The sequence below is a fragment of the Electrona antarctica genome, assembly GCF_951216825.1.
Source record: "Electrona antarctica genome assembly, chromosome: 16".
Classification (NCBI taxonomy): Eukaryota; Metazoa; Chordata; class Actinopteri; order Myctophiformes; family Myctophidae; genus Electrona; species Electrona antarctica.
In genome coordinates, this window is record NC_136797.1 from 39,471,069 (window position 1) to 39,484,165 (window position 13,097).

The following is a 13,097-nucleotide window of genomic DNA, read 5'->3' on the forward strand; positions in this document are numbered from 1 at the left end:
TAGTCTTATATTCAGGCCAATGGGTTACTCAGTAAAATCCAGAGTTATTAATATAACTCATTTGGCACCGAAATCGCCTTTTGACGCCTCCCGTTCAAAGGCCCAGGCGACGAGATCGCCTTTCGGTGCCTATTTTAAAGCGCAAATAACATGCATTTTATAACTGCTTTTAATATTTAATATCATATTGTCTATGTCCCTCAAAGTTATTTCTAATGGTTTGAGCCTCTGATATAACCAGTCCTTGTCATTTCTTTCTGGACTTTGAAAGCAGTTTTAGCTGCAGTACCACAATGTCCTGAGGTGGTGGGGGTGCTGATATGCAGATTATTTAATATTTGAGTCATTATAATACTGATGCTAGATAAAACCAGGCTTGTTTCCATTCCATGCCAGCTTGGAAAATCAACAATGGTGGACATTGTAAACAAAGTGGAAATGCAAATTTGGAACTGAAGAGGAGGAATTATACAAAGTAGGGTCACTAGGGTGACATTGATGACATCACGATGAGGACAAAATCAGTTGAGCTGTTCCTGAGAGCAATTCCATTAAAGCGCCTATATGATATGAAAGCCTGATTGTTCAAAATTGGTTATTTGTGGGGAAAGAAAACACATATGGGAGCCCCAAAAACACAAAATAAATTGAAAAAGTTGAATTTTATGTTATAGGTCCTTTAATATCAATTGATTACTGTGTCCTGTACGGCTCATAACACATTTCCGGTGCGGTAAAAGAAAAACGGAAATGAAAATTTCGCTGGCTTATGCTGTCTATGAGGACGCATATTTTAGAATCGAAATATCTCGGATTCTTCTTTTTGGCTCAAAACAAGCTATAGATCTACAGCTCATTTCTCTAAACTATATGATCCTCGCTTACAGAAAGTATGTTTTGGGAGAATTAAATGACATTTGCGGCAGCCGTTAATTACATGGTGGATTTTTACTTCCTAACTCGTAGTTTCTGGCCAAATCGGCTTTCAATCCAAGAGTCTCGCCCTATTAAATACATGGACGGCGCTCTGAGCCAACCACCAGATAGATGATTGATTGATTGATTGATTGAAATATTTATTAACAGTTTGCAGAATTACAGTACATTTCAAGCACAAACTCAATACAAAGACTGTTAACTGTGAGTGGACGACCCAATTAAGCATTACACTTGTTTACAAGAGGGTCCACCTTGTTCAATTCATCAAAACATTTAGAGACGTACAAATAGACACTTCTGTATAGTCAAAGAACAGAACAGGAATTCATCATAAGGGAGGTAAAAAGGGAAAAAAAGGGGTGGGCGGTGGGTGGTGGTGGTGCTGTGGCGCCGATTGAGTTAACTCAAAGGACTCCATTGTATATTACATACTGTATATCTACACTCTTCAGAGTTAAGGTTGTACTGTGTGTAATGTTAATGTGTAGATCTGCTATTTTCAGAGCACATCAACCGCAACCAAACATAAAATGACTTGTTTTTTAGTCTGTTCTACTGGATCTCTTCTCCACTAGTCCCTCCCTAACATTTTTGTCTAGTTTTTATTTGTCGATGAAATTGTTTCAGTCATAGCTTAGTTTTTATTTAGTTTTCGTTAGAGGAAATAATAATCACACTTGTGTGAAGTGAGTGAGCGCCCACTGTATTTATATCGGCCACATGACGTCTCACGTCATCAATGTTTGTTTCACAAAGTCCGTAGACTTGGCTGCCATATCCATATGACGTAAATTTCAAAAGCCATGCATTGGAGGGTCTAGCGGCCCTCTAAAGGTAGTCGACGAACATTTTCCGTCATAGTTTTAGTCAACGAAATCAACACTGATACTTTTTACTGTGAAGTGTACAGGTGTAAATGGAACAAAAGTCAGAAGAAAATCCTTATGTCTGGCAGGCCTCCAGGCCGACCACTGTGACCTGCTCCCCAGCACACCTCCTTGCCCCCAGCTCACACTCTGTCATCGTCACGGCGACGCTCCCATCTTCCGGGGTGACACACATTTGAGTGGAATCCTCGGGGCATTCCGCAGGGTCCCGGCATACGCAGTCTGTCGCTGATTCTGCGATTAAACACAGTCAAAACGTAGCTGATTGAACTATTCTACACATACGTAGAGTGCCCCCCTATAGTACCCTGCTTTTAAGCAGCCGTTTTAATAAAATATCTAATTGCATATTGTGAAGTAAGTGATGTAATATAATTATTATTAATTGTGTGTACGCATTGTGCATGGGTTGCACTAGCTATTGAAAATAAGGTAACATGACCAATCAGATTTGTATGTTGCATGTCTACAGTATGTATTTGGGTATTTATTTAAATGTATTTGTTACAGACAGACAGACAAGTAAACACCCATTATGCATAGTTCATGATCATGCACATGCACACACACACACACACACACACACACACACACAAACTAACCGTTACACTTTTCCCCCGGGTTGCAGTTTTGGCAGGAAGTGAACGTTTCTTTTGGCCAATCACAGTCTGTGTCCTTGGCCAGAGCGAAGCTCCGCCCCACACACTGCAGAGCTCCCAGCTGACAGGAGCCCAGGAGGCGTGTCCTGGAGCCTAGTCTAGCACACAACTTCACTGATGGTCTGCAAGACACACACACACACATCATACATTTGCATTCATTCCACGCCCCCTCTTCCGTAGCATTGCTCTCCAAACGCGGCGGCGCTACACGTCCCCTCGCGCGACATTGATCTGTGCTCTGGCACTAATATAGGCTTCTTTCACCACCTTCAATGTGCTTGCATATTTTTTATTTACTTTATTTTCGCCAATATTATCCCCCAGCATCTCACCGTAATTTTTTTTTTCCGATTGGCTGATCACGTGACGCACACGTCATGCACTGCAATGCGTGTTCCGATTGGCTATGCCCGATCACGTGACGCATGTGAAATGCAGTGCAATGCATGTTACATTACAGGTGTATGATCGGAAAGGCCATTACCGAATTGTATGGGTTACAGTCTTTTGTGTAACACTTTTTACTTGTTTTGTTTTTACACAACACGTAAATAACAGGGTTTCTCAAAGTGGGTGCCATCACCGCGACGCAAGTCCAGGGGTGCCGCGGAATACTTTGATAATATCTGACTTTGTAAACCAGCCCTGAGTTTCACTGTACTTGGTGTGTTCTTTTTCAGTCCACACCAAATCACTTCGCCAAAAATAGCAGATCATGCTGTATCTACAAGCTCACAACGCGGTACGTTGTGATGAACATGATGCGTTGTGAGCTTGTAGATACAGTAGGCTATTTTTGGCTAATGTTCCTGCCAGAATAGGGATGCTGTGGTTTAATGTCATAATAATGGAAACTGAAATCCTTGCATGTTTTCCTTGTGACATACTGTATATCATGGATGAAAGAAGTTATTTACAGGGGGTGACTAAGATGTTTGAGAACCACCGCTGTATACTCACTCGCACTGGAATGGCATTTTACACACACACTGAGCCTTTCCTGCAGTCTGCCATGGTTTACAGTTCAGAGCAGGTGGTGGAGGGGTGGCAGCAACTTTTGGCACTGTTGGAGAAAAGGACAAAAACTGGAGTTGATGATAATGTCAGTGGTTTTAAAACGTCAAGGACCCCCAAAATGATATGTATTCGGAGATTTATTCTGCTTCTATATAATTATTATTAACCATTATTTTGACATTGCACTCAACATTACTTGCACTCAAGGTTTATATACCTTTAGCTGTTGCCCCCGCGACCTGACTACGGCTAAGCGGTTGAAAACCCCCAGCCAAAAGCATTGAAAACCCCTGCTCTAGAGATGGATACCACTGTACCTTCTATGCACCTGGCCTCCTCCAGAGAGGGGGACCACTGGAGACTGGGGTTGCACATGCTCTCCGTCACGTGACCCCGTAAAGCTGCGCCCGCGGGGCAGGACAGGGTCACCCTGTCTCCAATCTGATAGGCTGCCTTGGTGGGCGTGAATGTGACGTCATCACCACTGAGTAGAGGAGGCCCACATGTTGCACCTAGGAGAACGTGACACAGGAATAGCCTACATCAGCCACTTTAACCATCCCTATTCTGATGATGGGCATGGACTGCCATATTATATTATACCACTACACTGTTTTATCTTAACATTCTTATATACTGTACCACTATATATTATCTGACATCATTTTCATTGTTATACCAAATTATATTATTATATTATATTACACTAGTTATTAATACTACTTGTATTTGCCTGTATCTCCTCTCTGTCTCTCCTCTCTCTCTTTCTCTCACCCGACACGGTCGAGGCAGATGGCCGCCCACCCTAGAGTCGGGTTCTGCTTGACGTTTCTTCCTAAGTGGGAGTTTTTCATTACCACTGTCGCAAATTTGCTTTCTCAGGGTGGGGGTCTCTGTCGGTTCTCTGCTCTACCGGTCTAGAGACAACTTGTTGTGATTTGACACTTTAATCAAATTGAATTGAATCGCAACAGAATTGTTGAGCTTGTAGATTGGTTAACATATTTGGTGTAGAGGGGGAATGCATTATATAGTTGATACATTGTATAGGGTTTAAGTGGTTAATGAAAGGGTCTTACACTGTAACACATCGAGAGAGAGAGAGAGAGAGAGAGAGAGAGGGTGGCAACACGTACTCTTGCAAACCATTTGTCCAGTCGTCCATTTCTGATTGTCAGTGCATTCAGCCACAGCATCTCCACTGAGGAAGTGGCCGTCTATGCAGCTGTATTCAATTCTATTCCCCACCAGGTAGATTTCTTGGGGGTTCTGAGCCGAAACACAACAAAACACAGCATACAACTTTAGCCTTAACCTGAGAAATTGTGCCTTTTTTTGGATATTGCTTAACTTTTCACTTGGATTACTTGTGTTTTGTTCTCCTGTTTTTTAGAACTTTTGATTAGGTCTTCTGAGCGTTTGATTTTGGATTCATCTTCTGGGCTTTGCTTCTTTGGGACTACAAAGGGTTTTCATTTTGCTGTAATAAACTTTTCTTTATATTATGTGAACTGAATTGTCTGTCTGTACACTTGAGTCCCCACCCAGATGGTTAGTGCTGAGACCCGGGTTTGATTCCAGTCCCATGACAGTTTAAGAGGTTCATTGTGTTGCTCAAGGACACTTCGACACAAAGCCAATATAGTCTCTATACCCCCTGAACCACTGCTGCCCCATCCATCACACTCACTCAACATGGACGCCCCTCTAGGTATGTTGTGTGCACTGCTCTGAGTGTTTATCCTCCTTTCATTTTCTTTTTTATTCTTCGTCCTTTGTTTATCTACATGCAATGCTATACAGCAGGGGTTCTCAACCCGTGGGTCGTGACCCCTCGGGGGGTCGCCAAATTATTTTAGGGGGTCCCCAAATTATTTTCAAAAAAAAAAAAGATACATTTTATTTTCACGATTTTTCAAAAATAGCAGACCTACAAGCTCGTAGCGCCACTCGGTGGCACGCTATGAGCTTGTAGATCTGCTATTTTTCAATAGCTAAATTATAACATAATGCTTAAAACACCAAAAGGGGTTCCCGCCCAAAATGGGTTAAGGTTATTGTAGCAGTCAATTTATATTGGGGGTCGGGAGGGGGCTGGGCGGGGGTCCCGAGACATTGCCAAAGCATTTCCGGGGGTCCCCGGCCAAAAACGTTGAGAACCCCTGATCTACATGCAATGCTATGCAGTACAATTCTAACATAATTGATAATACATTAGAGACTACTGCTACATTTGGTTCTTTTACACTGGGGTCTTTTGTAATTCTTCTTAATGGTTTCCAACATTGTCATGAATCACGTACTGTGTACAGCAGTGCAGTGACAGTAATGACAACCCAGGGAAAACTTTCCTTACCACAACAAATCCATTCCTCAGGCCTGGAGGCGCTCCACATGTCTTTTGTAGGGCTACGGAAAGACCAAAACACTGTGGTTCCATCATCCTACACACACACACACACACACACACACACACATCCCAGATTCAGTGGCCATAAAATTCCATGTTATGTTATGTAGTATTTTAGATATACTTGGCTCTAACAATTGATATAACCCTCTGAATGCAGTATAGCACTTCTGTTTTGTGAGTGCGTACGTGTCCATGCGAGCATTTGAGAGTGCGTGTGTTCCCTTACTGTAAGTAGTGCACATCTGGGTGTTCACACGGTGAGGTTTCATTCTCCAGGCCGATACAATGCTGTCCTCCTCTGCTGGGGGCGGGGTTACTGCAGCTACGGCTTCTCGACCTTTGAGCCCGAGAGCAGGAGCTCCATGACGACCAGCAGCTCCAGCTTCCATGGACCACTCCTGAAAGAACAATGTCCAAGTTCAGTGGTTTTCAGCCAGTGGTCCTTGAGGGGGTTCCAGGTGGTCCCCAACTACATTTTGGAGAGTTGGTCCACTGTTTCATTTTAGCTCTCAAGAGTTCAAAAAATGATTGTTTAATGTTTAACATCTGCATTACTTATTTTTCAAGAAGTGGCAGTCTACACAATTGGAGAACGTAGAATTGTTATTTTTGATTTGAACGTTTGCCTGTTATCTCCTAATACCTGTTATATCATGAGTTGCCCATGTACATTTTAGTATGTGTACTTGAACTTGAGATACAGTGTACTTGATATGTATTGTGTACTGTAGCATACTTTATGGATAGGCTACAAGAGACATCTCAGCGCCAGCAAGGTCAGCCTTGCTGCAGTAGCCATTATCATGTCACGTTTCTATGTCTCATATCTTGTTGTCACGTCATCCAGCACTATATATGTTCCTGTTTGTGTAATACACTTTGTGAACCCTTAGCGTGATACTGTCTCGTGTCGCGCTATTGTTCTCCCGGGCCCGCCGCCGCAGTCGCCGTACCAAAGGAACACTTCAACCGGATTATCACACACCACCCAGCCTGCACACACTACGAGTCTTACAAGATTGTAAGATATATATGAGCTTGATCTATATAAGGCGAAAGCCCCTTCAGGGGAAAGTCACTCCCTTCGTGGGGTGGAGAAGTGTGTGGCGTATATCACCTGGGGGTTCACCAGTGACTGTCCCCCTCTCACAGGCCAGCCCTGAGGTGCCAGGCCTACACACACAGGAGCACTGTGTGCCCGTCAGGAGAGGCTGGCCGTTGTTGTGACAGGGACCACAGTGACACGGGTGCTCCTCGGCCAGAAGCTCCTCTAGCGCCCTCTTCAGGTGCATCTTCTTCAGGCCAGCGCAACGCACCTCCTTCACCAGCTCATACACAGGACGCAGCTGTGAGTGACAGCATTTATTATTATATAGACACTTTTTTTATATGTGGTGTGAACCACTTGTCTTACAAAGATATTTGTATAGTTGTTGTGCTCAGTGTGAATGGCCCTTTAGAGTTACAAATCTATAAATAAACACTGTCAGGATGTTACAGTGGTAGGCTATAGGTTTTAAAGTGTCCAGCATCCGTGATACCTTCTTGTTGATGACATCAGGGAAGTCTTTGACAGAGGAGGCCCATGTGTCATAAGATTCTCTGTTAGCTTGTGGGTTCTCCAGTTCAAGAACTTTCAGGGCTCCTCCTGAGAAGGCTGGGTCACCACCAATGGTGGTGGTCTTCACAGACAGATGGTTTGAGTCATGTCCTGCAGAAAGATGCCAGTGACCGTGTGGTTTTCAGAGCAGTTTTAGCTTAAGATGTAATCTTTTTGCTATCTATAGCAGATTTTACTCTAAGGTACTGTGTTCAATTTAAAACGGTCACCTACCACTGCTTGATTTCAGAGCCTGAGTAAGTTTTTCACATGTCGTTTTGACTTTCTTCCAGAATAATCTACGTTTCACCTTCCTCCAGCACCGTTTGTATTCTGTGTCTGTTGTACCTATAATGGACAAGAGAGAGAGGAGGCAAGTTGAAGTATGACACCTTCATACTCTATAGCTGTCAAAGCACCAAACTGGAGTCAATTCACATTCCACTAGTCGCTCTGCTAGTTTAGTCTTGTCAAAACTAAACTAAAATAAGTTGAACTAGAAAAAGTGCCCCTCGGGGCACAGGTCTCCACCAGGGCAGGTCAGGTTGTGGCCTCCTGGTGGTGCTATAATAGGCCAATGTGAAAAGGGTGCCATTTCTTCATACGGCTTTGATGGCAATTGGATGATTTGAGGCATTTTGTTCCAAAAATGTGTTTTGCAAAAATCAACCTGTTGGTGGCGCTATAACAGGCCAATGTGAAAAGGGTGGGATATATTCCTCAGCCTAGTAAGAAAATGTGTGAAAGATTTCACGTAAATTTCACGTAAGATTTCACGTAAAAGTCATGGTGGCGCTATAACAGGCCGTTCTGGAAAATGTGGGGCAGAGGTTCATCATGGCATTCCAGGGAGTTTGTGTGCAAAGTTTGGCATCAACCGGGTTAACGGTGCCGGAGATTAGCTGGTAACAGACGGACGGACGGACACACACACACACACACACACGGACGGAGTGCAAAACATACTCTCTCCCCATGCCTTCGGCCTGGTGGAGACAAAAATGTATCTCCTTGAGGTCCACTGGTATACCGATGCCAGATGATTAGGTCTGATCATGTTTTGTTTTTTGACCATTTTGTCAAAAAGCGCATAATCTGCTGCTAGATGTTGAAAACGTTCCGCCTATTATGACATGCCAAAAATAGGGAGGTCAGGTTGACCGGGCCGATGTGGGTGCAGCTTGCTCATGATGTGAAAGAGGACATTCTTCCATACTTACTGGATTGCTGCATGGCATTCTGGTCAAACTCCAGCAGAGCTCGGTACTCCCCTCCCAGAGAGCCCTCGGACATGTAGTGGGTGCCGTAGGTCTGTAGGATGCGCCGGTAGGCCGAGAGGTCGTAGGTCAGCGGCAACGCAGCCAGGGCTTTCCAGAAGCCCTCGGCCAGCGGGAGGTACTGCGGAGCGGAGTTCTGGAACTGGGCCAGCTGCACTTGGTTCTTCAGGATTAGAAGCTTGTGAGCCTTATGGGATGGATAGACACTGCATGGTCATTTCCAAGTGAATAGAATACTTACGGTAAAGGAGGACTTCACCTATCTTTATATAATTGTTCCTCACTAATGCTCATGGTGATACTGTGTCTCATATAGGAGGGCTGTGGATACTTCAGAAATTCATAATATACTATATATATATATATATATATAGCCGATCACAGATAGGAGTGAATATCGGCTGATCGGTGGCCGATTATCGGACCATCTCTAAACACAAATTCTCATTGGCCGGAATGAGATGATGTATTATGATGTATGATGATAAGAGCGCCCCTCACTTTAGTCACTTCACACGGGTGTGATTTTTGTTATATTAACGGGAGAACAATTTATAAAGTTCTAACTTTCCAGGAATAGAAAGCCTGCAATGTCTATTACATTGGATTCCCCATCGGCGACGTCACTGGGACACAGACAGACACGGTAGACAAAAATGGTAACCATATTATAATGAGCATTAGTGAGGACCGGTTATACGAAAGACAGCCGATCTACAAGCTCACGGTAACGTGTGCTTGCATGCTGCTCACCTTGGTTTCAGAGAGCTCTTTGTGGAAGGTGCGTCGGTCGTGTATGAACAGAGCATTGGACTGGACGTGCTGAACGTAGGACCAGGAGCTGTCGTAGGTCTCATCACTCTCCTCGTTGTTCACCTGCACCTGCATGGGGCATTGAGACCACACTTCAACTGCCTACATTCGGATCAGACCATTGCAGAATGTTCGCCGCAAAATAGGGACACTCATGTGGTTTCATGTGGCTAAAATGTCACTTACCTCAAAGCTGTATCTGAGGATGCTCTGTGGCAGTCTGTAAAGGACACTATGGTCTCCGCTGAACACCTTTCTGCACTGGCCTCCAAATCTCAGTGTGTCAATGACCCCCAACTTCAACTTTCCAGTTAACACATCATATCTGTAGGAGAGGAGAGGAGAGGAGAGGAGAGGAGAGGAGAGGAGAGGAGAGGAGAAATAACTAGAAATGACCTACGGTATGGCATGGCATAGCATAACATAATACGATGAAAATACAAGCTCACATCGCGACTTGTGTGCAACCAAACATAAAATGACTTGTCTTGTCTTTTATAGTACTCCACTAGTCCCTCGCCACTAGTCTCTCCCCAACATTTTAGTCTAGTTTTTATTTGTTGACGACATTGTCAATATATTCAGTCTCAGTTTTAGTCATGTCAAGCTTAGTTTTTATTTCGTTTTCATCAGTGAAAAATAGGTAGTCAACGAACATGTTTCATCTTAGTTTTACTCGACAAAATCCACACCGGTGTACTGTACTTACCCTTTGCCTGTGACAGCAGAGTTAGGTGGGGTTTTGTCCAGGTCACACACACGGTGGCTGGTGTCCACATCGCAGCTCCTCTCATCCAGGCCGTCCTCACAGTCTTGGTCCCCGTTACACACTAGAGACGGGCTGATACACCGACCTGCAGTAAGAGTCATCACTGTCATGTTTTCTCTTCAAAATATGTTCCCAGCCAGATGGATATATCCACTACTAAAACATATATTGACACTTTTTGAGGGGCGCTAGCCAATGACTGGCTTTTGAAATTGCGTCATATGGCAGCCAAGTAAGTCTATGGTTTGTTTAGAGCACTTTTAACAAAAATGGAATGGCAGCCAAGTCTATGGACTTTTAATGTTTGTTTAGGGCACCGACGTGAGACGTCATGTGACCATACTGGCCAATACATCTTGTGACTGGTTTCGTTGTATACATGTATACAACACACTTCATTCATGTATAGTGGAAGTGAATCTGCAATGAATCGTACTGCTGGGGCAGATGTGCACACATCCGCCTGGGTGACGTCAGACTGCTGGGTGAGTGCGTTCGATTTGGCATGGGATGAACTTTGACCAATTAGTCACAATGACCTGGGCACCATACGTACATGGGCTGATGTCACGTGATGTCACGATGACCTGGGCAGTGGGCACCTGGGGGCTTGCCTGGGGTGACCAGGGGGCTGATGTCACGTGATTTAGGGGGTGGGTTAGGTGTCAACAACGCAATGTTTTGGACTTTATTCTTTATTCTTTATTCAGATGGATCCCCATTAGCTGCCACCGAAGTAGCAGCTACTCTTCCTGGGGTTCATGACAAACAATACATATAACACAACACAATAAAAATTAACACAATAGCACAATAAAAACAGGTGTAATCTTGTAAAAAATACATTCATAATACAAAATACAAATGCATTTAAGACATTACATGCATAAAGGACTTAAAGCTGCAAAGGTTTGATTGCCTGAGTCCCGCGGTGGAAGTTCTGGTCTGGTTTTGGTGAATATTAAAACTGGTTTATGGCCAATGACGTAATGGACGTAATGAAATCATTAAGTAGTTCCGTTCATTTAGTGTGAGGCATCCACAAAACTAGCATCATTTGTATTGTTGACCTATTTCTACCATATAGACTGGAGCAACTTTCGTTCGTTCGTTGTGTCCAGTATCACTATGCCAGCAGCAGCACAAAACCATAGTTCCAAGTGACAGAGGGGTCTAAGTTGAACGAAAGTTGCGCTATATGGTACAAATTACACTAGTTTTGTGGATTCATTTATATTTAATATATTTAATATGTGGCCTCCAGTGCCCCCCACCAAATGACCAGATCATTAGACAGTGGGGGAGACAATGGCCAATCAAATAGCACGAAAAACACCGGTCAGCCTGACCGTTAGCCGTCATATTAGTAGTGCATTTTTTTCAGACATCCTAGTGTTAATATATTCACCAAAACCAGACCAGAACCCCCACCATGGGACTCAGGCAATCAATGAATAACTTTGCAACCACTATATTAATGGCAAGTATTTCTTACATTTCTGAAATAACCCTTTAATGGGCTCTGGTCTTATACCTGAAGTGCAGCGCAACCGTTCTCCACAACCGGTGTCCAGGGGACATGCTTTTTCAGCAATGCATGGCACACTCTCAGTGGCGGCTCCTTGGCAAGGCATGCCATTATACTGTGCATACACCTGCACTTGCCGAGTTCGAACCTGGACAGGAACAGATTAAACTGAATAATGGAAAATCTGTTTCATTTACTTAGTTAGCTAACTTTTATTAAGTATTAAAAGGGCTCTGGAATCAGTTCTATTTTTTTTTTATTGTAACATTTGGCATGTAAGGTAACTCATTATTTGGCATGTAATGTAATGTGATTCAACATTGCGTTACGTGCGTAATATGCATGTGCCTGTGTGTGCTTGCTTGTGTGTGTGCATGCGAGCATGCTTGCGTGTTTGTGCGTGTGTGTGTGTGTGCGTGTGCGTGCGTGCTGTCTACCTTTGTTTGACTGCAGCCGTCACATTCAGACCACTCTCCATATGGCCCCCATCTGCAGTTCACCGGCGTTTGACAGCTGAAAATAATTGACATAGAGGGGAAATAACAAGCAGTACATTATGATTTTATTTTTGCACTAATCGTTGGCTTAAAAATGTAGATTGGCTGTAGTTTATAAAAGGTTTACAAAATGAGAAGTATCACATTATCTCCGCCAAAACTAAACATTGTCAGCAATGAATGAATGAATGAATGAATGAATGAATGAGAGCACACATGTACAGTATGTTTGCAATGCACCTACTGAGTAAGAGGAAAGCAGGTGCAGAGGAGCACTATGATTGAGTACAGGGGTACAGCCAAGTCGACCTATCAAAACATCAGCAAAACATCAGGGAAGGGATATGTTAGGGAAAGGCTTTATCTCATATTCTACCATAGAATATTCTAGAATGTCATATTGCATTATTATTATTAAATTAATATGAGGGGCCAGTTTTTCTGCAAAGCATTGAGGTTTTTTTATTCATGAATTACATAATAGCAGCTTGTTATAAGAAGAGAACTCAAATCCTATATGTCACTCACTCCATTAAAAACATATTCACATGTACATGTTCAATTACAAGATGCTGACATATGAAGGCTGTCTGGGCTCCACAGATTAGATTTTTTAATTGAATAAAGATATACAGTAAAAAAGAAGATTATAGAGTAGACTCTTTGGCCTGTTCCTACAGACATTGAGGGTAGTA

General features: G+C 43.3%; 1 protein-coding gene across 1 annotated transcript; it reads right to left on the bottom strand.

Moving 5' to 3' along the window:
* Nucleotides 1-1,671: 1,671 nt before the first annotated feature.
* On the bottom strand, nt 1,672-12,356 carry LOC306939468 (complement component C7-like). The gene is made up of 16 exons (XM_079524055.1): nt 12,343-12,356; nt 11,912-12,053; nt 10,318-10,462; nt 9,795-9,933; nt 9,549-9,677; nt 8,739-8,982; nt 7,753-7,866; nt 7,460-7,629; nt 7,036-7,264; nt 6,145-6,316; nt 5,862-5,949; nt 4,642-4,774; nt 3,823-4,017; nt 3,449-3,551; nt 2,429-2,607; nt 1,672-2,060 (listed from the first exon to the last, which is right to left on the bottom strand). Exons 2-16 carry the CDS (start codon nt 12,009-12,011, stop codon nt 1,882-1,884), a joined length of 2,319 nt encoding a protein of 772 aa, XP_079380181.1. The 5' UTR covers nt 12,012-12,053; nt 12,343-12,356; the 3' UTR covers nt 1,672-1,881.
* Between the last annotated feature and the right edge of the window lie 741 nt (nt 12,357-13,097).